At 46.7% G+C, this 24369-nt stretch overlaps 9 protein-coding genes across 9 annotated transcripts; 5 read left to right on the forward strand and 4 right to left on the reverse strand.

Moving 5' to 3' along the window:
* Window positions 1–45: 45 nt before the first annotated feature.
* EDB91DRAFT_1064357 (uncharacterized protein) lies at window positions 46–1380 on the reverse strand (the record flags this gene model as incomplete). The annotated part of the gene is made up of 2 exons (XM_041314684.1): window positions 46–471; window positions 529–1380. Coding segments are annotated over 2 exons (1278 nt in total), but the record flags the coding sequence as incomplete, so codon positions are not given.
* A 1440-nt stretch (window positions 1381–2820) lies between these two features.
* EDB91DRAFT_1064360 (major facilitator superfamily domain-containing protein) lies at window positions 2821–4141 on the reverse strand (the record flags this gene model as incomplete). Its single annotated transcript, XM_041314685.1, has 10 exons — window positions 2821–2914; window positions 3014–3157; window positions 3188–3312; window positions 3367–3379; window positions 3435–3476; window positions 3548–3568; window positions 3618–3723; window positions 3773–3850; window positions 3902–4034; window positions 4082–4141. Coding segments are annotated over 10 exons (816 nt in total), but the record flags the coding sequence as incomplete, so codon positions are not given.
* A 540-nt stretch (window positions 4142–4681) lies between these two features.
* Window positions 4682–6133, reverse strand: EDB91DRAFT_1256470 (uncharacterized protein; the record flags this gene model as incomplete). The annotated part of the gene is made up of 4 exons (XM_041324162.1): window positions 4682–5068; window positions 5121–5362; window positions 5419–5870; window positions 5925–6133. 4 exons carry the CDS (start codon window positions 6131–6133, stop codon window positions 4682–4684), a joined length of 1290 nt encoding a protein of 429 aa, XP_041169350.1.
* Window positions 6134–7300: 1167 nt separating this feature from the next.
* On the reverse strand, window positions 7301–8182 carry EDB91DRAFT_1256471 (uncharacterized protein; the record flags this gene model as incomplete). Its single annotated transcript, XM_041324163.1, has 2 exons — window positions 7301–7849; window positions 7901–8182. 2 exons carry the CDS (start codon window positions 8180–8182, stop codon window positions 7301–7303), a joined length of 831 nt encoding a protein of 276 aa, XP_041169351.1.
* A 500-nt stretch (window positions 8183–8682) lies between these two features.
* On the forward strand, window positions 8683–9636 carry EDB91DRAFT_1256472 (uncharacterized protein; the record flags this gene model as incomplete). The annotated part of the gene is made up of 4 exons (XM_041324164.1): window positions 8683–8860; window positions 9106–9125; window positions 9179–9342; window positions 9393–9636. 4 exons carry the CDS (start codon window positions 8683–8685, stop codon window positions 9634–9636), a joined length of 606 nt encoding a protein of 201 aa, XP_041169352.1.
* Window positions 9637–10742: 1106 nt separating this feature from the next.
* Window positions 10743–12328, forward strand: EDB91DRAFT_1256473 (uncharacterized protein; the record flags this gene model as incomplete). The annotated part of the gene is made up of 8 exons (XM_041324165.1): window positions 10743–10922; window positions 10982–11106; window positions 11157–11265; window positions 11319–11509; window positions 11559–11697; window positions 11749–11942; window positions 11995–12156; window positions 12208–12328. 8 exons carry the CDS (start codon window positions 10743–10745, stop codon window positions 12326–12328), a joined length of 1221 nt encoding a protein of 406 aa, XP_041169353.1.
* Window positions 12329–17638: 5310 nt separating this feature from the next.
* On the forward strand, window positions 17639–20850 carry EDB91DRAFT_1240302 (uncharacterized protein; the record flags this gene model as incomplete). The annotated part of the gene is made up of 8 exons (XM_041321998.1): window positions 17639–17989; window positions 18187–18471; window positions 18519–19099; window positions 19151–19377; window positions 19415–19745; window positions 19796–19976; window positions 20007–20139; window positions 20186–20850. The coding sequence occupies 8 exons, from the start codon at window positions 17639–17641 to the stop codon at window positions 20848–20850; spliced, it is 2754 nt and encodes a 917-aa protein (XP_041169354.1).
* Window positions 20851–21288: 438 nt separating this feature from the next.
* Window positions 21289–22539, forward strand: EDB91DRAFT_1256475 (uncharacterized protein; the record flags this gene model as incomplete). The annotated part of the gene is made up of 4 exons (XM_041324166.1): window positions 21289–21365; window positions 21413–21679; window positions 21737–21885; window positions 22070–22539. 4 exons carry the CDS (start codon window positions 21289–21291, stop codon window positions 22537–22539), a joined length of 963 nt encoding a protein of 320 aa, XP_041169355.1.
* A 181-nt stretch (window positions 22540–22720) lies between these two features.
* EDB91DRAFT_1024695 (uncharacterized protein) lies at window positions 22721–23887 on the forward strand (the record flags this gene model as incomplete). Its single annotated transcript, XM_041312617.1, has 4 exons — window positions 22721–23057; window positions 23111–23295; window positions 23378–23567; window positions 23754–23887. Coding segments are annotated over 4 exons (846 nt in total), but the record flags the coding sequence as incomplete, so codon positions are not given.
* Between the last annotated feature and the right edge of the window lie 482 nt (window positions 23888–24369).

The following is a 24369-nucleotide window of genomic DNA, read 5'->3' on the forward strand; positions in this document are numbered from 1 at the left end:
AATCAAGGCAACTGGACCGTGGATTCCGGTCTCCAAATTGACCGGTCATTCCATGTCGAATGCAACCATAACGTTTGGATTTGTCGTCGTTCGGTGGTTCATGATGACATCAAAGCGGTGATTGACTTGATGGGTGTTGCTCAGCTCGACGATGGTCCATGATCCACGAGGAAATTCAAGCAGGGGAAGGGAACTATGTGGGAGGACGGGGACAACATCTTTCAAGAGGGACGGGAACACTCGCTCAAGTTTGTTTTTGTCTGCATGGACGTTATTGGTGAAAACGGCCTGGACCTCTGGATGTCCAAACTTCACCAGTGACTCGCTGATTTCGCACAGATTGGGCATGTATTGATCATGTCCCTTCATCATTGTGAAGAGCATGGACCGAATCTCGGAGTACTTGTTCACCACAGTATGAAGTGCAGTGAATAGGGGAGCACTGCCCACCCTACCGAGCCATTTGATAATCTGCTCACTCAATACATGTCAGAGACAGGGCAGATACTGTATGATAAAACTAGGCACCTTAAAGCTATGGTCAATTGCGAGCACTCTCACCGGGAGCATGGCAATACACTGTTTCATCTCTGTCGATCGCCATTCGATAATCATGTCATAAAAGTGACGGAGGTACCCTGCACTTGGTACAAATCCAGCATAGCCATTTCGGTCACTGAACGAGCCAAATGCTTGCTTGCGGACCCAAAACTGTTTCGGACAACTTTTGTAGCAGTCATGCACAAGCTCCAGGTATTGAAGGTGAAGATTGTTGAAGTGTTCGTAGTGGAATGACTGCAACATCTGCATGGATGGCATTGGTCCTATCCCTGCCCTGATCGAGGAGTGCAAAAGCGAAACGAGGCTATTTGAGAGCCCACTGCGGTAAGTCAATTGGAAGGGGAATTGCATGGCCACTGGTGCAGGAAGAACATTGAGAATTGCGGAGCTCCAGCTTTGATATGTTTTGCGGCATCCAGGGTGGACACAGTTATAGCGGTACCCAATGATGTAGACATTCTGAGCTACATCAACCACACGTTGAGGCTTTCCAATCCATCCAAGCTGCTGAAGAAAAACTGGCTTTCCTTGGTTCGTCAGCTTGTTGTTTGCTTTGCATTGAGGGCAGGGAATGCGGTCACCCAGCAAACAGTGTGGGAGCCAAACAAAGAAGGCTGGTCGATGGAATATTGAGGGCTTGACGGCAATGTTGGGTTGCATCAGCAACATCAGAAAGGGTGAAGCATCCCCAACCCAGAGTTGCTGCTGCTCATAGCACTTGGGCATGGCTGGTGTTCGGGTACTCTGCTTGATTTCTTTTTTCAACATTGTCTCTACAACTTTATAGGACTTGCTAAGCCAAAGTGGCATTGTTGACCTTGATGAAGATCTGCCTACAGATCCAGACGTCAAGGCCCCCCATCCATGCTCCGTGTCTTCATCCTCCCCTCCGTCATCAGAAACAGGGTGAAACTCATCTTCCAGGGATGCTTCCTCATCCTGATCACTTTCAGTGTCGTCACGAGGGGCAGGCGCTTTGAGATCAGAGCCATATGGGTTCTCAGGAACTGAAGTTCAAATAATGTGTGAGCATGGACACCACAGAAGCAGCTACGGCAAAGATGTACCATCAATAAGACCCGTCACACTCTGCAGCTCAACTGTTGGTGATGGTGGCAGTGCAGGTGCATTTGCATTGTGCCTCCATGGCTGCTGCTGAGTCATCCCGCTGCTCGTAGCTGCCGACTCTGCAGGTGGATCAGCCTCGCATATAGTAGCGGCCGGTCCAGACTCAGAGAAGTCCCGTGGCTGGTGGGTTGAGGTTTGAGGCGAAATGCTAGCAGCAGGCTCAGATTGCTGTTCTTGGGCATCAGTACTGAGGGGCGAAATGTGCGGCGTTCGCACAACAGTTGAGGCAGTAGGTGCCTCCAACACTTTGGGAGGCAGATATTAGCATGATAGTAGAGCACCGGAGACAACGGCTAGTAGACACTAGATACTCACCTGGGTTGGCACCCTGCACGGCCGTTCAAAATGCAAGGGTTGTCTGCTTCAAAGGCACCTCGCTGCAGGCTGCAGAACAAGGCACAATTGGAAGTGTGGGAGGGATGGTGCGAACCCTCGCAGGAGGATCAAGGTTTTCGAACACCTCCAAGTCCAAATCCACATCAATTGCGAGGGCTCTGCGTGGCGTTGGAGTGGATTCTGAGAAGCAGGGTGGCATGCATGAGAGGTCATCATTAGTTTAGAGATTTTATGACTCACCTTTGCCACAATGTTGAACCTCGCCATTGCGCGGTGTTTGCGTGGCGCTATGCGAGGTGTTTGGCGCTGATTTTCTTCATTAGTCAAGATGCTCGAGGAACAATATGAAAAGATTCTTACCTGGAGTAGTACTCTCCGCATCGTCGTGTCCTTTATGCTGTTTTCGAGGGGGCTGTCCATCATTGCGTGGCCTGCCAACATGTCCTGCACCTGGTTGATTCTTGCTTCCTCTTGGTCTTCCACGCCCTCGTTTGATGGGTGGTGCTGTTGGCTTCATGCGAATACGATCCGCGTGACGTCCTGGGAAAGAAGTATGATGAGACGCTCATAAGAGGAACTGGATGTTGAAGGCGAATGCTTTGCGCTGAGTGGTCCGTCCCAGCCCACGTTAGGTTAGGTTTCAAACTCCGGTTAGGACCTAATGGCCCACACCTATAGTTTGACTGCCATGATGGAATGTGCCACCAGTGTTTCCAAACTGGGAAGTCCAGGCCTGTCCAACTCACAGGCCAGGCCCCTATAAGGCCCTCACCTGGGGCCTGGCTTTGGCCTGGCCTACGAGGGCTCAGCCCCAAGGGCCTCAGGCCGGGCCCGACACATCACTAGGTATGCCTGGAATGCCAGGTGTAGGATTCCAAGAAGGGCATTCCTGGAATGATCAGGACTTATGCCGAGTGTCAATGAGTTGCCTTGCCCTTACCAGGAGTGCCATTCGGTCGAATAGAAGTAATTCTAGGGAAGGTGGCACATCATTACTTGCGAGGAGGAGAAAGTGATCCCCAGTGACTTATGAAAAGGCCTGTAGCAACTAACAAGGATAGCAGAAGCAAGAGTGCCTTCCCATCTATTCAGAGGAGCATAAAACTTTGGATCTGCAGTCGACTTTTGCAGTCTGTCGAGTAGATTCATCTATCACGCGAACATGACAGAAAGATAATTCATAAGTAAATCCACCTCACCAGAAATACAACGCACTATTGCCAACATCAGAAACTCAGCAAAGATCCAACACAGCTGCACGTGATATGTCCATTCCCAGTATAGGTGCTGTCAGAAAGATGTCAATCAAGGATCAAGGATCAACTTGCCAATGACTATGACCTGATTTATGAATCTATGACATTGTGTCATGTTGGACACAATGCTCCCAAGGGGCAAGAAGTACGCACCCAGCAATCAAGGGGCCAGCCACTGGTCCAATAAATGGAGATCTGTCAAAATGATTGGTCGATTAAAATACAGTTTAGCTGCTTAGCAGCTTTGTTCAAGTACGCATACTTACATGGTATATACAGCCATTGGACTGGGCAAATAATTCAGCAGATTATCAGAATGCAAGCCCAAGGGCTTACTTTGTGATACTCGAATTTGGAAACATATCGCTCACACTACCTCCAGCTACACTCAAAAAGGCTGATCCACAGAACCCAGTGATAAGGCGAAAGATCAGGAAAACAGCTATCGTCCTGTTTCAGATCGACCGTCCCTTCCGGGGGCAAGTACTCACCAATGTTAGGAGCAAACACCACGGGAAATGTAAAGATGAAGAATAGTGCGTAAGATATTCTGTATACAATGTTTCGGCCTTCCCAACTCGTTGAAAGGTATGCTATTGAATGCAAGATCTTGGACACACCATATACTTCGGACAATGGACCAATGAGCAGTGGACCAGTTCCAAGACCCGAGACAAATAAACTTATTCCAAGGACGGTCACTTCATGTGAAACGCGAAACGTTTGGGTGGCACCCTGTTCTGTGAATGCAGCCTGGAGCATGATTAGTCTCGACAAAAATGACAGGCGAAATGGCTCACGATCGAAGAAGCACAAGTCATGCATAGAGAAGCCAAGCTGATGACAAGGACCGCAAGCCACTATCTGAACGAGGACATGTTTTACAGATTGTCGTCCGGCTCCAGGACAACGAGGTGTGGATCATCTTCGATAGACACATCGGCCCGGGTTTCTGTCACGGTAGCATCGTTTGGCTGGCTAGTAAATGACCCTGACCTCTTTGTGAATATCGACTGGGAGATGTGTCGTGTGGTAGCCTTTATTTCACCACGCTATCTGTTTGTAAGACACAAGCGTAAGGATGGCGAGCTGAGATGGTGAGGTTAAAACTTTGCGTTGTTTGGATTCAAGGCTGTTGCCAAACAACTTTTTGAAGACACTTAGCTCTAATTACATTATTTACGTCATAAATATAATTGTCGGTTCGGGGATGCGTCCGAACCAAAGTCGGGTTCTTAAATATTGATAACCCCAATGTGTGTAGCGCTTGAGAAAAGACTTATCAGACGACGTTACCTGCGAGGCACGAGTCTTCCTGCCAGTAACGAAGTACAAAACACTGCTCGAGCAACGAGATACAATAATACGGATACCTGAACTAGTACATGTCTATGATAGTGCTAAAGATGTCCTAACACAGCTGTAGCTAACTGCTGCGACACCCCAATTTTTATGAGGTGAGTCTTGCGTCTGCCAAAGATGATAATTTGTGCGTGATCAAAATCATGGATGTAGTCTATAATAGTATCAAAGGTTTTCTTCCCCTTGAGCGGTTCGAATGGAAGCATGACAGGTGGATGAGGTATTTGCTCAAGCAGTGCATGCTTTGTAGCTGCCCCCACAGTGGCAATAGCAAAATCGATTAGTTCTAACGGGTTGGTTTGAAGCTGTGGGTTGTTCAGGAACTCAGAAAGCCCAAGCTCGGTGTTCCATATGAAACGAATCATGGTATGCAGTATGAAGGGGTGAGCCAGTATACCTTCCTGTAACATAGTTACAACACCATCCTAAAAAAGGATTAACATTCAATTTCGAAAAGTCAAAACATTCAAAACATACCGCGTTTACAGTATGCTTATGCATAAACGCTAACAAGTTATGATCGTCATTGACCAATGCGGATGCTACTCGACGACGGAAATCCTCCAGCGGGATTTGTGAGTTAGAGTCTAGCGAGGGGCAGATCTCATAGCCATTGGTAAGATTGTTCCTTACAAGGTCCATTAGTTTCTTGAAGATGTTTGTCCACGACATTGTTATCTGCTGACGGTGATTATTTGTCACAGGGGTTCGTACCCCAACTAAGAAATTAATAGTAAGTTAGCGTTTGACTTGGCGACCTGCAAAATAAATGTACCGTTGATGCCGAAAAAGGATGGGATCAACTCTGCAATTGCAAGTGACACTATGTGTTTCTTCTCCTGCTCAGTAGCCGCCATCGCAAATTCCATAAAAAAGAATCTCAGGATTCTCCGTTTCACACGACTTGCAATTAGTATCTGGTGCTCTGGGCTGACTTTGATGGCAGGGGCAACCACACACGTAGCCATGGGCTGCAGGGCAAGAGCGGGCGCAATGGGGGCAAGAATGGGTATAATTGGCGTGATAATGGGCGTAATGGGGGCAAGAACGGATGCAACGGGCGCCATAGTCATGGGCGCAATACTAGCTCCATCTTGTCTAGTTTCAAGCGGCTGAGGACGCTGATTTCGAGAAGATCCCACCAGCGACTGGGGATCTGGTAACCTGTAGGATGCTGCTGGATGGTGAGGCTGGGGGGTGTTATTGTTGGCGCTAATGATAGATGATCTGCTGGTACCAAGGTAAAGATTTCGTTCAAAAGACAACAGCTCAGGAGATCACCTGTAGAGTGCGCTGGAATGAGCCGATTGAGGAGGGTTGTAGGCATTATCATCGGTGCCAATGATCGACAGTCCGCTTCCGCTAGCACTGGTGTAGTATAGTGCGCTTGGATACACTGATTGAGGGGGGTTGGGGGTGTTATTGTTGGCGCCAACAGTCGATGGTCCGCTTCCGCTAGTACTACTGGTGCAAGGATCTATGACATTCATTTTAGTTAGCAACTCAGGGGTCTAGTCGACCAGAATTCTACTCTACCTAATGCATGATGTGAGTATGTGACGATCTGTTGATCGCACATATCTGTTTCAAATGTTAGTGAGTGATTTGTCTACTGGGAGCTGAGGGACTCGCTGTGATGATCATCAAAATCTGAGGCCATGGTCACTCCGAAGAATGAATGCAAGTAGTTGGCTTGATCTGAAACAGATCCGTATGATGGATGGTAAGACAGATTGGTTTGGTTTGAGTCCTCATGAGGTAGCTGTATGTTGCCGCTGGGGTGCATGTTGCTGTTGCGTTGTGCTGGGACGCAAATGGTACCGGTGGGAGAGGGAGAAGAACTGGTGGCGGCGGGAAAGTGGAGCTCTAAGTTAGTAGTATGAATCAAGAATGACAAACAATGCCTGCCGCAGGGCATGTGCAGTGACAAATTACTAGGGGGGGTGTAAATGTTAACTGTATTGATCATGGTAAATAATACTCGCCAAGATCCAATGTCGATCCAATACAATCGATGGATTGGAGCGGAACATATATCTGACACATTGCCTTTCACTTACCACTACATAAAAGGGCAGCGAGCGCTTGACAACATCTGCTTCTTATGAATTAGTAATACTTGACGCGAGAGATTGACGTACAGCTCAAGGGTCTTTATCCGTTCGTTATGTAGCTCTAAGGACCGGCGACAGATACCAACATGACCTCCGTCACCCCAATAACGACCATTGATCCTAGGCTGCGGCATTGGCTTGAAGAACCAGGGAGCCCTTCAAAATATTGTTGGGACTCAAGTACATAGCACTTACAACGAGGGAGCCTCTCATAGGTTGTAGTCATGCACACTGGCAGATACAAAGCGATACATTTCAAGGTTTCTAGCACGATAAATAAGGCATACCAACAAAAATTGACAAATCACTACAAGGGGAAGCATGTAAAACATTGTGAAATTGTGGCAATATTTGGCACGAAAAATACTGTAGTTAATCGATCAGCACGAGATCATATCTGACATGAGGATGTCATGTATGACAACAAGAAGGAGTACAAGTGCTGAAAAATAATCATATCTTATTGTTATGAATCGATCAGTTGTAATACTCAAAATGAGGGTTTCACGTACTGCATCAGGAGGGCGATTTAGGTGTTCATAGTTAGTCATCTAACTCTTCGGTGGCAACATCCGAGTCATCCAGATTCCCATCACGGCAAGAACCCAAGTCGTCTGATCCTTCAGAGGTCTCATCTGACTCCTCGAGGTGAACCCCATTGCCAGCACAGAAAATTCCAGCACCAGGCTGCCGGAAGGATTTCCCAGTAGATTGCAAGAAATTCTCCTTGACATGTTTGCCCAAGAGCTGCCCGACCTGATCAGCCTGGACACTAATGATGCGAAGGACCTCGCATTTGTCCTCATAGACAGCTTGAAGATAACTTTTGTTACCTGCGACTTCTTCTTGGCCATGCTGAGAAAACATTCTCCTGAAGTCCTGCAGTTCTTCTTCCACCATTCCGAACCATCTTTCATTTTCAGTATGGATGGCTTTGATGAATGTTGCGAAACGCTCAGCCTCTTCAATTTCCCACGCTGTTAATAGCAGGCGCTGGCACGCAGCCTCACGAGCTGCAAGCCTTGCTCTGTATCCCTTGTATACAGTTGGAGAACTCATTTGCGAGAGGCCTCTTTCCAACTGTTCCTCACTCTGTGTAACAACATTAATATTATGAGTATTTGGAATTGAAACATATCATACCTTCTGGGTTGCTTCCAATGAGAATTCTGGCTGGTATCCTCGACCCATGACGTGCGCTGAATAATCAACCTCCACTGATGCTGGAAAGATGCTGCGGCGAGGAGGGTACGGAAAATTCTTCCTGGTTGTTCTGTGGTGCATGAACTGTCGCTGAGCAACACTTGCTGTTGGGGGTGATATGCCAGGCTTGGAAAATGGGCTCTCAATAGCATCAGGAGCGTGAGGTGTTGCATATGGTGAGACTGATATCATGACCGGCGAGGCACATAGATCAGTGTTCATGGTATTGGGAGAGGAGCCTGATCTCAGGCTAGAACCAAAAGGAGACTTATTTGAGCAAGGAGAATATGAGGAACTGCTTAATGGAAGAGGGGACAAGGGCGGGCTGCTTGATCGAGGAGGGGTCAAGGGTGGGTTGTTCAATTGGAGAGGTGAAGAGACCATCATCTTTTGTAGTTAGATACCAGGTGAGCGACCACCAGACGGTGCTTAGAACGACTGTTCAAATCAGCAGAGTCTGAAAAGAAGATTCGACACTCAGCAGAGTGACAACTCGGATCTCAGATCTCAGAACTTGAAGCAGCAGATACAACTCACTCAAACACACAATGATCAGCTGCCCTGGATGCCTTTGATCTTTTTCAGCAACTGGCTATAGTCTTAGCCAAGACTACACAAGTGCCTTGCATGGCCGTCCTTGCTGCTTCTCGTGCGCGTATCTCCCAGAGGACTCCGGAAGTCCACCATCACCACCTCCTGCAGTGGGGCAAGATCAACTACCCATGTTTGAGGGCGACTTTTTCAATACTTATGAGGAGGGTGATCTAGAGTGGCCAGTTGATAAGAGTGATTCCAGTGATGATGAACAAGAAGAAGAAGGCCTTCACAACAATGAATGGGAACCACCCATCGATGATCCCATACAAGGCAATAAAGAACCCTACGACTCCAATGACTCTGGTGCTGAAGACTCGGAGTCAGAAAATTGAGCAACACATCATGGAGAAAGATGATATGGTTATTGTACATATCCAGATGCCTGCGCAGGCAAACCAATAACTGGACAATCCACCCGTAGTGCAAATGTCACATACGGTATTGATTCTGGTACCACAACCAGTATTTATGCTCCCTTCACCTCCAAGATCGACTGGGACATTGTAAACGAGAGAAGCCACAGGGTCCAAGCTCAACAGCATTTACAGACTTACTTGAAATTGATGGGGTATGTGCCAGTGCTAAGGTACATTTTTAATAGCAGAACTCATATCCATATAGGTCAGTGAACACCTCAGCCTTTCGTACAAGAACTCAAAAGAGTTGAACAAGATAATTGACAAGAGCCTTCATGGACGACTAAAGTTCAAACAGGAACAGATCATTGTCACTGGCAAGGCATTCAACGTCTTCTGCAGAGACGCCATTGAATGCATCAAAGCTTTGTACAGCAATCCCAATTTTGCCAATTATCTCATTTGCACCGGAGCATCAGTGTTTTGTTCGCCTGCTTCGTTGGCAACTATCCTGAGCAATTACTTGCTACTGGAGTGAAGGCAATGGAGTGCCCGAAATGCGATATTCCTACTGACGAACTTGAAAGCAACACGACACTGTTTGAAATGCGTGATCTTCATGCTGTCTTGGATGCTCTTGCCACAATTGATGATATCGATCTTGCTAAGGATGCCTATCGTGCAACTAATCACAAGGATGAATTTATGCAGATGACGCAATGACTGGAGCGAAAGAAGATCGTTCGTCACAGGCAGTATGTAAAGTAGCGTCTTATGGGGATCGTGCTCTTCGTCGACCTACACTCTAACCACACCCAAAAATGACAAGACATTCAAGCACTAAAGCCGTCTCAATTCAAAAATTGGACTCTGGCTATGGTGCAATATACTTCCGAGAGGTGCTTGCTCGGAGAGTCGGTACATTGCCAAGCAACAGAGGTTATCACTCACCAGCGCCTTGAAAACCTTGCTGCAGGTATCCATCTGCTATTCCACGCCATATCCACAGTATATCACAAGATAAAGTGGTTATCCACCGACCGTCCTCAAGGACACGGTGATCCAGGTTTCACAGTGAATAGCATACACGCTAGACCTCGTCTTTCGATACTGCACTTATTAACGATGGTACCGGTCGTTCTGTGGGGGTCAAAGGTATGGCAGGTTAGGCAGTCAGACGGCTAATTCACTTCACAGAATATCCCCTGGCAACAACTTTTAAGAACTGATCCATTGCGACGGCCTGCAGAGCGCACTGGCAGGTCGAGACGATGTCCTTTTGGAACCCATCTTGCATCTTCTGGTGAAGCACCGTGATGTCACAGATCCCCGTTTTGGTGAAATGGTGTACGATGTCTCGAGTCTATTCATTGGTACGTGATTGATCGTCTTGCACCTCTGCTGACCCGACCTATCTATGCAGAAACAGATACACCGGTACTTGGTCAGTCACCACTCATTGATTTCCTCTTTGTGCGACTACGAAAAAAGTCCTTGCTGAGATTTGGTCCCAAAAATAACTGGTCGGCCGAGCGCTCAATTAGTATGGCAGACGCAAAAATCATTTCGAGTGTGCCTTTTGTTTTAACCAAAACTAGGTGCACATATACAGATACGTCAACATCCATTTATGATGATGACCTATTTAAGCTATTGGTCTTAGTGAGCTTTGAACATATAAAGGGCTTCCTGTGATGGCCTTTTTCACTATAGCACTCTTTTCTTGTCCCACTTTAACTCACTCTTTCATCTCACCTCACTCTTTCACCTTGCCTCGCACTTTCTCTTCACCTCACACTTTCCCTAGCTTCCTCTCACTCCGCCACGCCATGGCCAACTCTACCAACCATTCCGAGCCAACATCTGATGGCGAGGTGGATTCCACCGAACGCACACCGCTAGGTCCCTCTGGGGCCATACCTACCACTGCCGACGCAAGGGCCAAGCGTCGCATTGCTGCCTTAGAAGATGAGCTTGAGCTGATGCGGCAAGAGAGGAATGAAGCAGAGGTAAGTGTACCGACTTGTTCACCACCCTTAGGGCATTGATTTATCCTTACTAAAGAAAGACAACCTACTATGTCACTCAAGGCAGGGCCATTCGTCGCTTAGTAGTGCTTTACACAAGCTTGGAAGACTTGATTGCTGAGAACGATCACTGGTACGAGAATCGATCAGAGGCAAGCACGACAGCGTAGGTCATCGGTTTTTTCGTTTACGCCATATTTTAATCCTACAATGCAGGCAAGATCGCTTGCAACATGGCTACATTGCATTCTCGCGGGCGCTGCCATGGCTGCACACTAAGCTTGGGGACCTCGACCACGAAGATTGTGAAAATATGTTGAAAAAGGTGTGCTATGGCATTTGCAAACAAAACCATGCTGAATGCTGATTCTTTTACAGCTCAAGAAAGGAGCTGATGCTGCTCGCGGCGATGACACCTCCTGCCTCAAAGACCTCATCGCCACCTGGATCAATCAAGATTTTCGTCCGTTTCCTCTGATCAAGCCTGACGACAAGCATTCGCACGGCTTTGTGAGCGACGTCTGTGGTAAGTTACTCTGCCCTGCTGAGTGGGACTGGGATCAAACCCGGTGAGCGTCGTCCTTTCTCCACTATCACAGGATGCTGATGCTGGTTCAGCGTCAAGGCTGGCATTTGCGACAGAACATCAGAATACATCGTGTCAGAAAATTCTTGGCCACTCTTCTTGTATGAAAACTACACAAGCAACCCTGCCAACCTTGAGGAAGGGCTCCTGAAGTCCAAGATTCTTGTTCTGGTGAGTGACTGGCAATGCAGTCGTCATACCATCATCCTCATTGCACCCCAGGCTTTCAAAGCCATCTTCACGTCACCTTCCTCTGTGAGGGAAGCTGATGGCGATGGCAATGGAGCCCCGATATCCTTGAGAGCAATCGGTGTTCCAGGCAGAAATCAGATCAGGCCAAAGTTAAAACCTGCGTCACCTCGATCATCAACATGCAAAAAGTCATGTCTCGTGCGATTGCTTACATCGCGTGTCAAGTGAGTTAATGTTATTAGTTACTGCTTTGACGTCCGGTGTCTAACATTTGAGCGGGCAGGTTTGTTTCACTCTATCATATGTCTCGTCTTGGCGCACCATGGATGGCGACTTTGACTATGAAGCATTCTGGAACAATATCGTGGACTTTTTCGAGGATGTCCCTGGCCCTGTCGCGACACGTAGGATGGAGAAGCTTCTCGAATGGTGGACTAGGTAGCTCGTTTCTTGCTTTCCAAGCATCAGATAGCTAACCTTGCTGTTTAGGAAGATCTTTGGAACCAACCATCATGAGGACCTGACGCTGGAGGTGGTGTCCCAGATGTCCGTCAATACACTAGCAGAGCAGAGCAAGGCGCTAGAGGATGCTGCGTTTGACTCGGACTAAATCCTTTCCCCCTTTTCATGCCGTTCTTGTACTTTGCTCCCCTTCCCTTTGCCTGCTCACTCACTACATCTACTGCCCGTACTAATCCAAATTATGTCTACAATAATTGTTTAGTTGTCAATGTCACAATGTCACATCATTCACTCTTGTTTGATATTCAATGCGATTTGAGGAATGATTTTCAGTGGCATTTCATACCGTTCAACTTCCTAATTGCCACTGAATTTATTGCAAAGTCCAATGCCACCGAGCAACAAGGAAATTCTTTATATATACGACCATAGTGCCGACTGTGCCAACAAAAATATGCTGTGTGGCTTCATGATTGGCTGTCGAAAAATTTCTACCTAGTGACTAACACCCTTGGTTGAGGAGGTAACCCGCAGTCTCCAACTAAATGTGATTGGTTGACAGCCACAAATCTCATACCATTCAATATGCCAACTGCTACTAAATCTATTTCAATATCCAAAGCTGCCAAGCAACAGGGAAGTTCGCTCTTCATATGACTGCAGTGACAGCTGTGCCAGCAAATGATAAGTTGCATGGCTGAGTGATCAATCGCGGAAATTTTTCTAAATGCAATGCCGTCAGTCGAGGAGGTCAACTCCAGCCTCCAACTGAATAGGTTTGGTTGACAGACCCAAACACGAGCCTCAGGCCAGGGAGGCGAAGGAACTGTAGCCGACGTTGGAATATGGGAATGAATTTCAGTGAATAGCTGAATCAGCGAACAAAATTTCTCATCTGGTACCACCTGTTCTCGTGATGGTCATTGGCAACTCGTTCAAAATGCCATCTGTCTGAGCAAAGACCCAGCATATCTGCCAAATCAAATACTACGCACACCTCATCATCTCCTCAAAGCTCCACGACCTTGCTCCTCAGTGTCCAAGCCATGAATCATTATGTCGACACCCATTTGTTGAATTTGGTATGTCAGCGTAACAGTGGGAAAAATATTGTTGCCATTCTTTGCCTTTGACAAGGCTGATCAAAATGTGCTGACTTGCTCTACAAAGGCAATTCGATAATCAAATGTCTTGATGTTAGTCCCTGGAGGCTTTGCCAGTAGAACAATTATCCCTTAGCGTTTAGAGTCTGGAGCCCAGTTGTTAGTATTAAGCTAGATGCTGATGTTTAACTGGCCTTCACATCGGGACGGTCTCGCTGTTATTTTACAAACTAAGTAATAGTGTTAGTGTGCCGCATTGCACTTCTCCTCATGACAATGTGGCAAAGTCCCTGAGATACATCTGGCATTTCATTTAGACAATATACTCGGAGTTTTGTCACACAACTTGGCTTCTTCAACAAGTTGCCAATGCCTGGGTATCAGAATGATATATCCACATCACGGATTTCCCCTATGAGTCACCTATTCAATTGGGAAGTATTTTGATACACCAACAACTGGCATAGTTACTTCTCCTGCCAAGTGATGTGATGACTACGAGAATCAGACTTCAGAAGCCAGATGTCATCAAATTTCAAGGGTCATATTTTGACTGCACTCGTTCACGCCAGGCATGATTTTACTCATTGTCGCATTGTGCAAAGGTATGGAGCTCATGTGAGCGGCAACCTTGGCGCTTGTCTCGACAATCATGGATCCACAATTCATTTTATTAGCTCGTGTCACATCTTTCTTTCATAGTCCAGTTCACGTATAAAACGGTGCATAGAGGGTAGGGCAACTTGGCTGGTTGACTTGCAAATTCATCTTTCCTTCGCAAGGTCAAACATTCCAAACTAACCCCCCCTGCCAGATTTATGTTGATTGTTGTGATTGTTATCAATATAAAGTTAACTATAACATTTTCATTTGTTCACCGGTTCACTGATGTCTTGTACGAGCATAAATCAAAGTCATTGAGGACTCCGACGCCCACGTGATGGAGTTGCTGGCACTGACTCAGACATCATAGTATTTGTTATATTTGTCGTTGATAACCGGAATGCCAGTTAGTAATGGAGTATGACAAGCAGCTGCAGAGAAAACTGTAGCAGTTACAGAGTACAATTGACACCTCCCACCACTGGTTTGTAAGAACTGTGTTCCATTTCGCTCAAGAGTCTCATACTCGTTCCGGAAATCTGCGCATTTATTTGCGCTGGATGAATGAAGACGGTGTAGGACGTGTGCTTCTCCGCAGATTACTTCAAAATTGTGTACTGATCATGGGGGACGGTCATTATCTGGCAGGCACTGAGATGAGTCAACAATTATTTCAGATATGATACAAAGTCTTACATGACCCACTACCTCTCCACGTAAACGATGCTTAAACTGCACGGAGCCAGATTATGCAGCGAGGGCATGGCGGAGCTTGCGTGCCAGTACTGCCACGCCTGCCACAACAATATAAAAATATTACATTCATGCTGTTGAATGGGAATGGAGGGTGATGGCATTGCGCACCATAATTGACATCGCAGATCAATTCTTAATCAAAGGTAACGTGGCATTCATACTTGCCTTTGTGAACCTTGAATGATTCCATTTATGATATTGGTGAAACATTATTATGATATTTTCTGGAAGACAGGAATTTGTTACAGTAACATGAGCGTTACGCATGTCATTTCATTCTTCGGACTCGTCTGGACCCAGACCATGGTTACGATTCTATTTTCATCTCTTTCTTTTTGATCCCGTCGTTCTGAAACACGAGAAGCTCTCGCTTCCACCCCTAGATAGCCCCAGCCTCTACCGAACCCTATGCCCTTTCCACTATCTCGGTTCCCTCATTGATGGGGATTCCCCATGCCCTTTGCCCTTACCATTCAACCGGTACTACTTACCCTTTCCAGTATGTGACTCATACATACCCTCAACCCTTACCGTTACTCCGGTACTGTCTCCATACCCTGTACCCTTACTGTTCCACCGGTATATCACCCTTACGTATATATATCTCATCTGTACAGTAGATAGATTCTCTAACTTGAATCTACTCGGTTCTCATCTGATCTTGTCATTGGGTCTGAACTTCTCTTGCCTAAGAGAACTCCCTCTGTACAAAGAACCATCTTCTCTTGAGACGATTCTCTTGAGTTGAACTCTGTCTCTTGGATCATATCCTTGAGAAACTCCAATCAACTCTACGCAAGTAAGGGTCTCAACCCTTACTCAGAACTTAGCGCAGGCAAGCTCCTTGCTGGGCTAGCGCCAAAGGCCACGCTTCGAACGCCCCTTGCGGGTTTAGCGCCGCCGGATCTCATCCAAGAGGTTACGCATAACAGAATCGCTCTTACATACGGAACGTGGTCCATATTTCAGGACACTTAGGTATTTACTAGTTGAGCCCGTCGTCCCTGTTCAGCGCCTGTGAAGGATGGGTTATTGTCATGCTACAATCGGAATCCTATGTTGTGCGCTTAGGCTGGACCCTGTCAACATGCTATGCTGTTCCAAGACGATTGTCCACTGATTTGTTTGAAAAGGCCACTGCGTGATTCAGTGGCCCTGGAAGAAGAAAGAATTAACACGTTACACATACCTCCGTTACGAGCTCAGGGTCTAATCACCATATCATGATAATAATAAGAAATTAGAAAATTGCAACCGTCCAGAAAGCAGAAGAAAAATACATACACAAACGTCCAGAGACGAAGGTCGGTTTTTTGGCGACAATATAGTCTGATGCGAATCAAGTAAGACCAATAATGCGCAATCCTTGATCGGCTCCAGTGCAGACCACCAATTGCAACAGGAGCCATCACCATTTCAGAACCGTTCAACATTCAACATACTGTGCATTATGTAAGTTATAGTTCTCGCCACAAATCGCTTCACATTGGGGAAACAATTATGATCATGTTATAGCCAGGCATTCGTTCAGAGCCCCCGTGGGGATCACGTGTAACAGACTAACACTGAAGAGGAAGTAAGTACCCCCTATGCTGTTCCGACTTCGGTTAAACTTCGTTGGCAACTTGCCAGATCTGAATTTACAGCTATTTTCATATCGATAGACCAGAATCTGGAAAACTCATTTAACCGCTTTTGTTTGTTGTTGGAGCGACACCAAACAGAGGTGCGCACGCTAGCTACTCTTTAACGTAACTTGGGGCTTGTGTGGCACTGTGGGGCAGTGACGAGACCCTGGAATCGTACACACGCACTGACCTGCGGCCAGCCGCATATGGTGCACCGTGGTTATTACCAACTGCAGGTGACCAGCCCTCGCCGTGAAAGACACTGTAATGTTGTCAAAGGTAAGTTTTGCTCATCATCAAATGGGCTCCACTTAGTTTCTGCAACCTTGGCATTCTAGCAAAATCGTCATCTCTTCGTCTCCATCGAAAACAATGGTTTTTGGATCATCTGACAATGTTGATCCATTGCGCAAATATATTTTACATACATGCTTGTGAGTCAATCCATGCCTATGTAGTGTTCGTTCGATGGCAAGAGACGCCTCAATATCCCTCACCTCCTGTAGAGCACTTTGTAGTTCAGATAGAAATATGTTAGGAGTGCGCCCGACACATGAAATAAGGTACTGTCACGGTTAGGTATTAAATTCAAAATACTTTGTGCCTTCCCTTACTGCAACGTCCTGTGCTGTAAGTAGACGAGGACAACCAATTTCCAGAGGTTTTTGAACGACAGAGCCTGTGAGTTGTGAGAGCTGAAGAACTTGATTGACTGTTCGATGGCTGTATCCTGTCACTTGCACGATGGCCTTCGATGTCATGCCATGTGTGGACATAACAACCCACTGCTGCTTCGCAGCATCTGGTATATGTCGCCGGTTTCTGTGCATGATGATGATGGTCGGCAGTCATTGTCACCTCAACCTTACATTATCATTGCCTAAATAGGCTGCCATACTACCCTGGGAACGCCAACCTAATTAGCTCAGTTCGCATCAATCCCTGACACTGCCAATAAATACCTGAATAATGCTGAATATCCTCCCTTGCTAACATAAGGCAGGAACTCCCCATGGGACACCGGTGCTACTGCCGCCTATTACCGAGTACAACGTATGCAAACATTCTATTTTTGGTAATACTGAGTCACAACGCGTCGGCAACATCCTTAAACCTTCGTGCTCATCGTTGTCCACGACGAGCTCGAGTATTCAGTCAGAATTACATTTAAATATACTGTTTTTGTGCGCCCTCAAATCATGGGAGTCCCACTCTACTAACAGTGCTTTTTCTTTCCAGTCTATTACTTATGCGCGTGTGACATGTACTACACTCATTGATTGTCGACCCCACGTGTTGAACACACACGTTCCCACTCTTATACTGTCCCTCTGGAGTCTGTTCCCCCACCACTCTACTCAGTGCTCAATGCATGCATCCAAGCGACGGAAGGGTCTTTCTCGCAAAGTTCATGTCTCTGGCTTCAGCCATACTGGAGAACGACGCAATGAAGTTTTATCCCAGGCAGCAGTGGCCCGCGAACGCACCGCAGGTCAAGAACGCTACCGTCTCAACATTACTGGTACCTTCTTTCTTTCACTGTCTTACTCTATGCTGATCTTCTTCTCAGGTCTTAGTCAAGATACCCTCAATGTCCTTGGTGAAATATGCACTGAACTGCCTCACGAAGACTTTATAGCCACGGACGCCATGGACCACGATGGGCAAAATGGAGACTGGGAACCCATACCTGAGTCTTGGAACGAGGACGAGACGATTGTGCATGCAATTCGCGACTTTGTTGATCACCGGTGAGTATTTTCTTTATGCTGGATACTGTAGTGTTGACACTGGCCAATAGCTGGAACTATCGAGTGTGCAAAGATACTAGGACTTGGCGAAGCCACCTTGATAGCTTGCATGCAAATTGGACGCCTATCCTTCCCCTTCTCGCCGATGCATTCCTGCACTGGAAGGCATCAAACTCAGCTCCCCCTCTGACTACACCACTGTCAACTGAACATGGCTTTACCATCGAAGTCGTCGACCTTTTCACTTTGGAATCACACGCATTCATCCCACGTGAGGACGACATCTTGACATCTGTCACACTCGTAAACGCTGGCTATGTTGGTCACGTCCCACATACTCCCTCACTTGTATTTTCTCTCCGTACATTGGAACATTACCGACTCGTTCGTTCACGCAAACCTTCATTCAGTGTAGAGGCCTTTAGCAAAGTAATATGTGACTCATACAAGGTATGTAGTCCTTCATTTTTGTCACACTAATCTTAATGTCATTCCAGGTACCTTACAGACGACATTATCGCACAATGTTAGCGGGCGCATTCGATGTCTACTTAACTATGGTCCACTCCATCGAGCAAAAGGTCAATGTTGCCCTTGGTCGTGATACCCTGAACTGGCGGGTCCTTAACGCCTGCCCTCCATGTGCCTATGCACTCGAGGATGAATCACCTCTCACATTCAATCGCATGTTCGTCATTGATGGTGGGAATTCAGCAAAAAGGATGCTACAAGTAGGTGATCGTCAGCGTGGAGATATGAGGGAGTATGCTGACAGCGACTACATGCTTCCTCGGCCTTACGTCAACCAGTTCGCAAATGAAGTTCGGTCGCAACCAATGCCTGCGGACACTTCAGAGCCTGAGGATGTTGTTCCTGCTATTGGGAATGACGATGACGCTGACACCGAGGACTCATCACGACAAGTCATGTCTTCCGATTGCAGCAAGAACTGGAAGGCTGCCGCCGGTGAAGAGAAGAAACAGATGTGGAGTATTTTCGATGAGACTGGCCTCTTTGTTGCTGCCTGTCGTCATGGCCTCCTATTGTGGGTGACTGACATGGTGCGCAGCGGTGAACTGTAAGTATTTCATTTGTGATATATTATTTTTATTTACTATAATACCAACAGTGCAAAGTACCCTCTCGCCATCATTTCAAAAATTATCGAGGTTCTTGGTGAGCGCAATCTTGGGGCTTACGACATTGGCTGCGGATTGCATCGACTATCAGCTCGAGTAGCCTTGGGGAAGCATTCAAGAAGCAAGGATGCCTGTATGTGCGTGGACACATTCCACGGCTACGCGCACAACTTCGCATGTCAAACAAAGAACCACCCTAACGGCATCCAGGGCGCAGGTCTTGAGGATTTCAGAACCATCGAACACTTCTTCAGCGCATCAAATGCCATTCGCCCCTGTCATTCGCTATGCGAGTCCCTACCATAGACATGTCTTCCTCGACTTATTCTTCAAACAATGGGATGAGGACAAGTACCTCAACCTCGCTACCATGATTTTTAACAACTATAAGCAGGCGCTCAGTATCTTGGCCTCGGAATCAATTGCACTTGACAAAGCGAAGAGGTTGCTTAGCATCAGTGATGATGATCTTGAGAGTTGGCGTGCCAAAGAGGTTGACTATTTCGCAAATGTTGGCAAACAGTCCACGTGGGATGTGCACACTATGGTGTATGTGGAGCTCCTTCAAAAATTGAGAGACACGGAGTAAGTTTTTTTTTGATTCCTTCTTGACGTCTTTTTATTAACGTCATCAGGTGCCAGGCACATGACGCTAACTCCAAGTTCTTATCTACTACGCCGTCAGACTATCAATTTCTCCCTCCTTCACAGAGCTCGTACTCCGCTGATCTCTCATCTACAAGACGACTCGAAATGCAGCGCCGTTATGCGACCGAACGCCTTGCTACCCTTCAACATGAAGTCGTTTCAATGGAAGTAACGATGGGAATATCTCACTGATGGCAGCCGTCGACTCTAGAATATCAGCAAACAATGGAATATATGGCAACCTACAAGTACCAGTGTGCACTTGACCAGCTTCAACGGCTGGTTGTCCAGCGTCTTTTCGAGCTTCAAAAGCTCAATATATCGCAGACTGGTGAGTCACTCTTTTTTCATGTGTCTTCACTTACGCCAGTGTGTAGCCTACAAGATGCAAACACACATTTCAAAGTCTCTTCAAACCCGTTGTCGCACCATCCAAAATGCTATCAAGAAGTATAACGAAGCCGCGCTAGAGCTCAATCCCCCTCGTGCACCACTTGAATGGTCCAGAGTCTCGCATTATAGCTTCCTCGAGGAGTTTAGTCTCCTACATGAGACACGTCAGGATGTTCGAGAAAAACCTTGGGCGAAACCAGCCGTCCGCGAGGTCATGCGCCAATGGTTGTGCATTAAGCGTGCCAAGGAGGAAATCGAGCGCTGCAATGTTGAAGTGCGGCGCCTCCACATAGCAATCATTGATGAACACCAACATTTCAATCTTATTCTCAATTCGCTTGCTGACGATTCTCTTCTAAAAGTCGCTGTCGAGGAATTCTGTGCACGCCGTTGTCTGATCAATTTCCAGTTGCTTGCTCGCATCTCGCAAATCTACGCACTATCTGGTTTCACTGGTGTGGCATCACCTGGCACGAGGAAAGGAGCGGTACTATCTCGTATGGAGCAGGACAGTGCATTACCAGAAGCACCGGAGGATGATGCGGATGACGCGGATGACACTGCTGATGCACCTTATGAAGTTGATGACCTGCAGCAAGGCATAGGCACCCTGGTGGAATACTTATCTGACTTAGTACTTACTCGTTGATACAATCATTGTTTTCGTAGTCGAATCACACAATCATGATGGTTCCCTCTGGACATTAGATTTTGCGAAGGAGACAGGAAGGCGAAAGATTAAGATTGAATTATCAGTGAAGTATATCCAAGGCTGAGAAAGCAGGAAGGCGAAAGATTAAGATCGAATTTACAGGAAGGTGAAAGATTAAGATCGAATTTATACAAGAAGGCGAAAGATTAAGACCGAACTATTGGTGAAGTATATTCAAGGCCTAGAAAGCAGGAAGGCGAAAGATTAAGATCGAATTTATTCAGCCAGTGAGTCGAATTGGCAGTCACTGACTCTGTATGCGAAGGTTTGATCGTTAGTAAGTGTCTGAATCAGCCACTCTGTTATCGCATCATCTCAATGTTCTCACTGGCAACATCGTCTCTATTTGATCGCCACCATCACATTCAAGTTCTCATGTCAACTTCTTCTTCTTCCAGATCCAGATGCTATGTAGTGTTTGGTGGTTGCAACTCTGGTGTTTTCACTGAACGGTTTGCCTTCGCATACTATACAAACTAGATGGCTAACTCTTTTACAGACCATTTATCACAAATCCTTCAGGCGCTCATTATTTTCCTATTGCCATTCGTTGTCTGTCAATTGAACATGCCTGGAAACTTGACAGCCTCCAATCTATTATCAAGACTGCGAAGATCAATGAAGACACTTTGCCTGCTGATGCTGCTCGCACCTTTCTGACTTCTGACACTGCACATGGCGTGCTTCAACAGGAGCGCCACGAAAAAGTAGTCACAGGTTTCTATAGCGTTCTTTTTGGGTTTGAGACGGGTATTTTCACTACATGGTGCGTCTCACATCTTTCTATGTCACTCCAATACTAACTGTTGAAACTACTATGCAGGAAAGATTGCCATCAAGCTGTCTCGGGCTTTCAGCGCCCAAAGTACAAAAAATTCATTTCATTTGCTGAAGCAATTGCATGGATGATCATGAAGGGTGAGGTCCTCGACACACTCAAGGCAAAGGAGAACGAAACGCACCGTCCCTTAGGTATGTTCATCATCTTGTTTGTGCCGTCTCATCGTCACTCTGTCTAACGCCCTATACAGCTACCCAAGAAGATCGCACCTTCATCGGCCTCCAGAGTTCACACCAATCTTCTTCCGTGAAATTGGATCCTTGCGAGTACATTCTCTTTGTTATTCAATATAAATACTAATGGGACTTATTACAGTACTTGTCGATGTCAACTTACACTCTGAGACGACGCCACGCCGTGTCCATGTCGAATTACCCTCCGAGACACCACGTCGCATCGTTATTCCAGCTTTTCCACTTACATCTTCACCTCAGTCTTCTTGTGCATGGAGAACCGCTGCTCCAGCACACAGCTCGATGTCGCTCGAAGCATCCGGAACATCGAAGCCCCGAGTTTATCAGGCTGTTCGGGAGTTAAGTGGAGTGCAATCTGCACACTACGAACCCCCTCCACATGATGATACCCCCATGCCTTCCTTTGGTGATCTTGCTGATTCCTATCTCCAGTCTCATGGCTTCACTCTCCGTGCTGTGCTTTGCATTGCCCATGCTGTAGACACCAGCAAATCTGGCCAGGAGTTTGTTGATGAGATTTCAGGAAGGGGTCTTGCCATCTCTGAGGCACACTGGCTTTGGATGCTCATTACTGGTGACGATGGTTTTTGATGCACATATATCTTGCTTAGATCTAAAGTCACGTGCATAGACACACTAGCGAACACTGCCATTTGTCGGGTCTTCATCTCTTTTTTGCTGTCGGATCTCTTTGTTTTGTCAGGTCTCTTTTTTTTTGCTTTATTTCGCACTGCTGCAGGCTATTGCAGTCATGCCTGACACTTCCAATTCACTTGGCCGCTATGCTAATAAAATGCGGAGGCTTACTACCAACCAGCCTCGCAAACCCTGGCATCAACGCACCAGGACTTGGTACAAGCTTTCAGCAGCTGACAAAGCTGTTTTGAAAGACAAACGGCTAACACACCGTGTTTCATATGCACAGGCACTCCAAGAGGCTCGCAACATCGTAAATGAACAAGCAAAGTTGCTACATGAGAGATTCGGCAAACACAGTGTCGAGTACTACTTTGGAGAACTTATGCAGCGCGCTCGAGTAGCACAGTCATCACGCAGCCCCACGCGGTGGAATGCGTTTGTTCGCAAAGAAGTGAAACGCATCAACGCTGGTATGTTTTTTCACTATTTCATTTGACGATGCTCATGTCTCTACCTACGTTAGAACGTCCTTCTGGCTCTCCATCTGTCAAAGCCTCACAATGCGTGAAAGAGCTTGCATCACGTTGGAACAATATGACAAAGGCCGCACAAGAGGAGGAAACCAATGATGCAGTACAGTCACTCGAAGAATTTCGTGAAATGAAAAATCTTGCTCTCCACAACGTGCCTTTAAATGCTTTTCAAGATGTTCGAAAGACCTTGGAGACACTTGATTGAGAGGTACTAAGTATTTTTTTTAATCATAATTCATAATGCTAACAACTCAAAGGCTCGCTCTTTGAACGCTCGCACAGGTGTTGAAGTCTTGATCATCGCAACGCGCTCCAACCTCGATCATTTCAACCAGCCGCACCTCTTTCACACTCAACGAGCTGCAGATTTTCTGGATGCATGCTACGGTACTTCAGCTATGGATGTTGCCTTGCGTATGGAGGCCTTCTGCATCGCTGGTGTCCAAGGTTAGCACAGAGGCCGTTCATCTATTAACGATTACTAACTGTAGTCTACTCGCAGGTGTTCGCAAAGACTCATCTTCAAGAAGTTCTCGCTCTCAAGAAAGCCATCAGTGTGCTAATCCTGCAGGAAACTTCGTATGTTTGCTATTTGGTCTTTGGTGTACGGTATCTAACACAATAACATAACAGAAGCTGAAGCTGCACCTTTCAAAGTCCCTTGTATGTACTATCAAAACTTCGACTCTTATATCACCACCAAATTCCATATCATCCTCGAGAACTGGCCGCTCAGCAAGTTCTGCGCCCCAGGGGACATCAGCTCACGGTCTGAATTGACCAGTGCTGCATAACGCATGGCAGTCGGGTGCTATGCACTTTCGTAAACTTGACAGAGGCTGAACTTAAGGATTGGGAGGATCAGCAGTTCGAAGAAGCACTAAACGGCCGCACTGGAGACAGAGACGAAGCTGGACTTCCCAATGGCAACGACAACACTTCCAACAGCGACAACAGGTGTTTCCAACAGCGACAATGGCACTTCGAACAACAACAACACTTCCAACAGCAACAATGGCACTTCCAACGACATTCCCAGCAGTGACATTCCTCCCCCTACTACCAGCAGCCACTCCTCCAGAGACTCAAGCCCAATTTCATCAAGGATCGAAGCGCAAGGCTCGTGCAACAGGTGTCAGCACTGTCACCACGACAAATGGAAGTGGCATTGCTGTGGAGAAGCAGGGCACGCAAAGAGCGGTCAGACAAAGGCCAGAAGCGCGGTCCTCGCAAGAAACCATGCACCAAC

Source organism: Suillus paluster, assembly GCF_016628075.1.
Source record: "Suillus paluster strain FC165 chromosome Unknown EDB91scaffold_194, whole genome shotgun sequence".
NCBI lineage: Eukaryota > Fungi > Basidiomycota > Agaricomycetes > Boletales > Suillaceae > Suillus > Suillus paluster.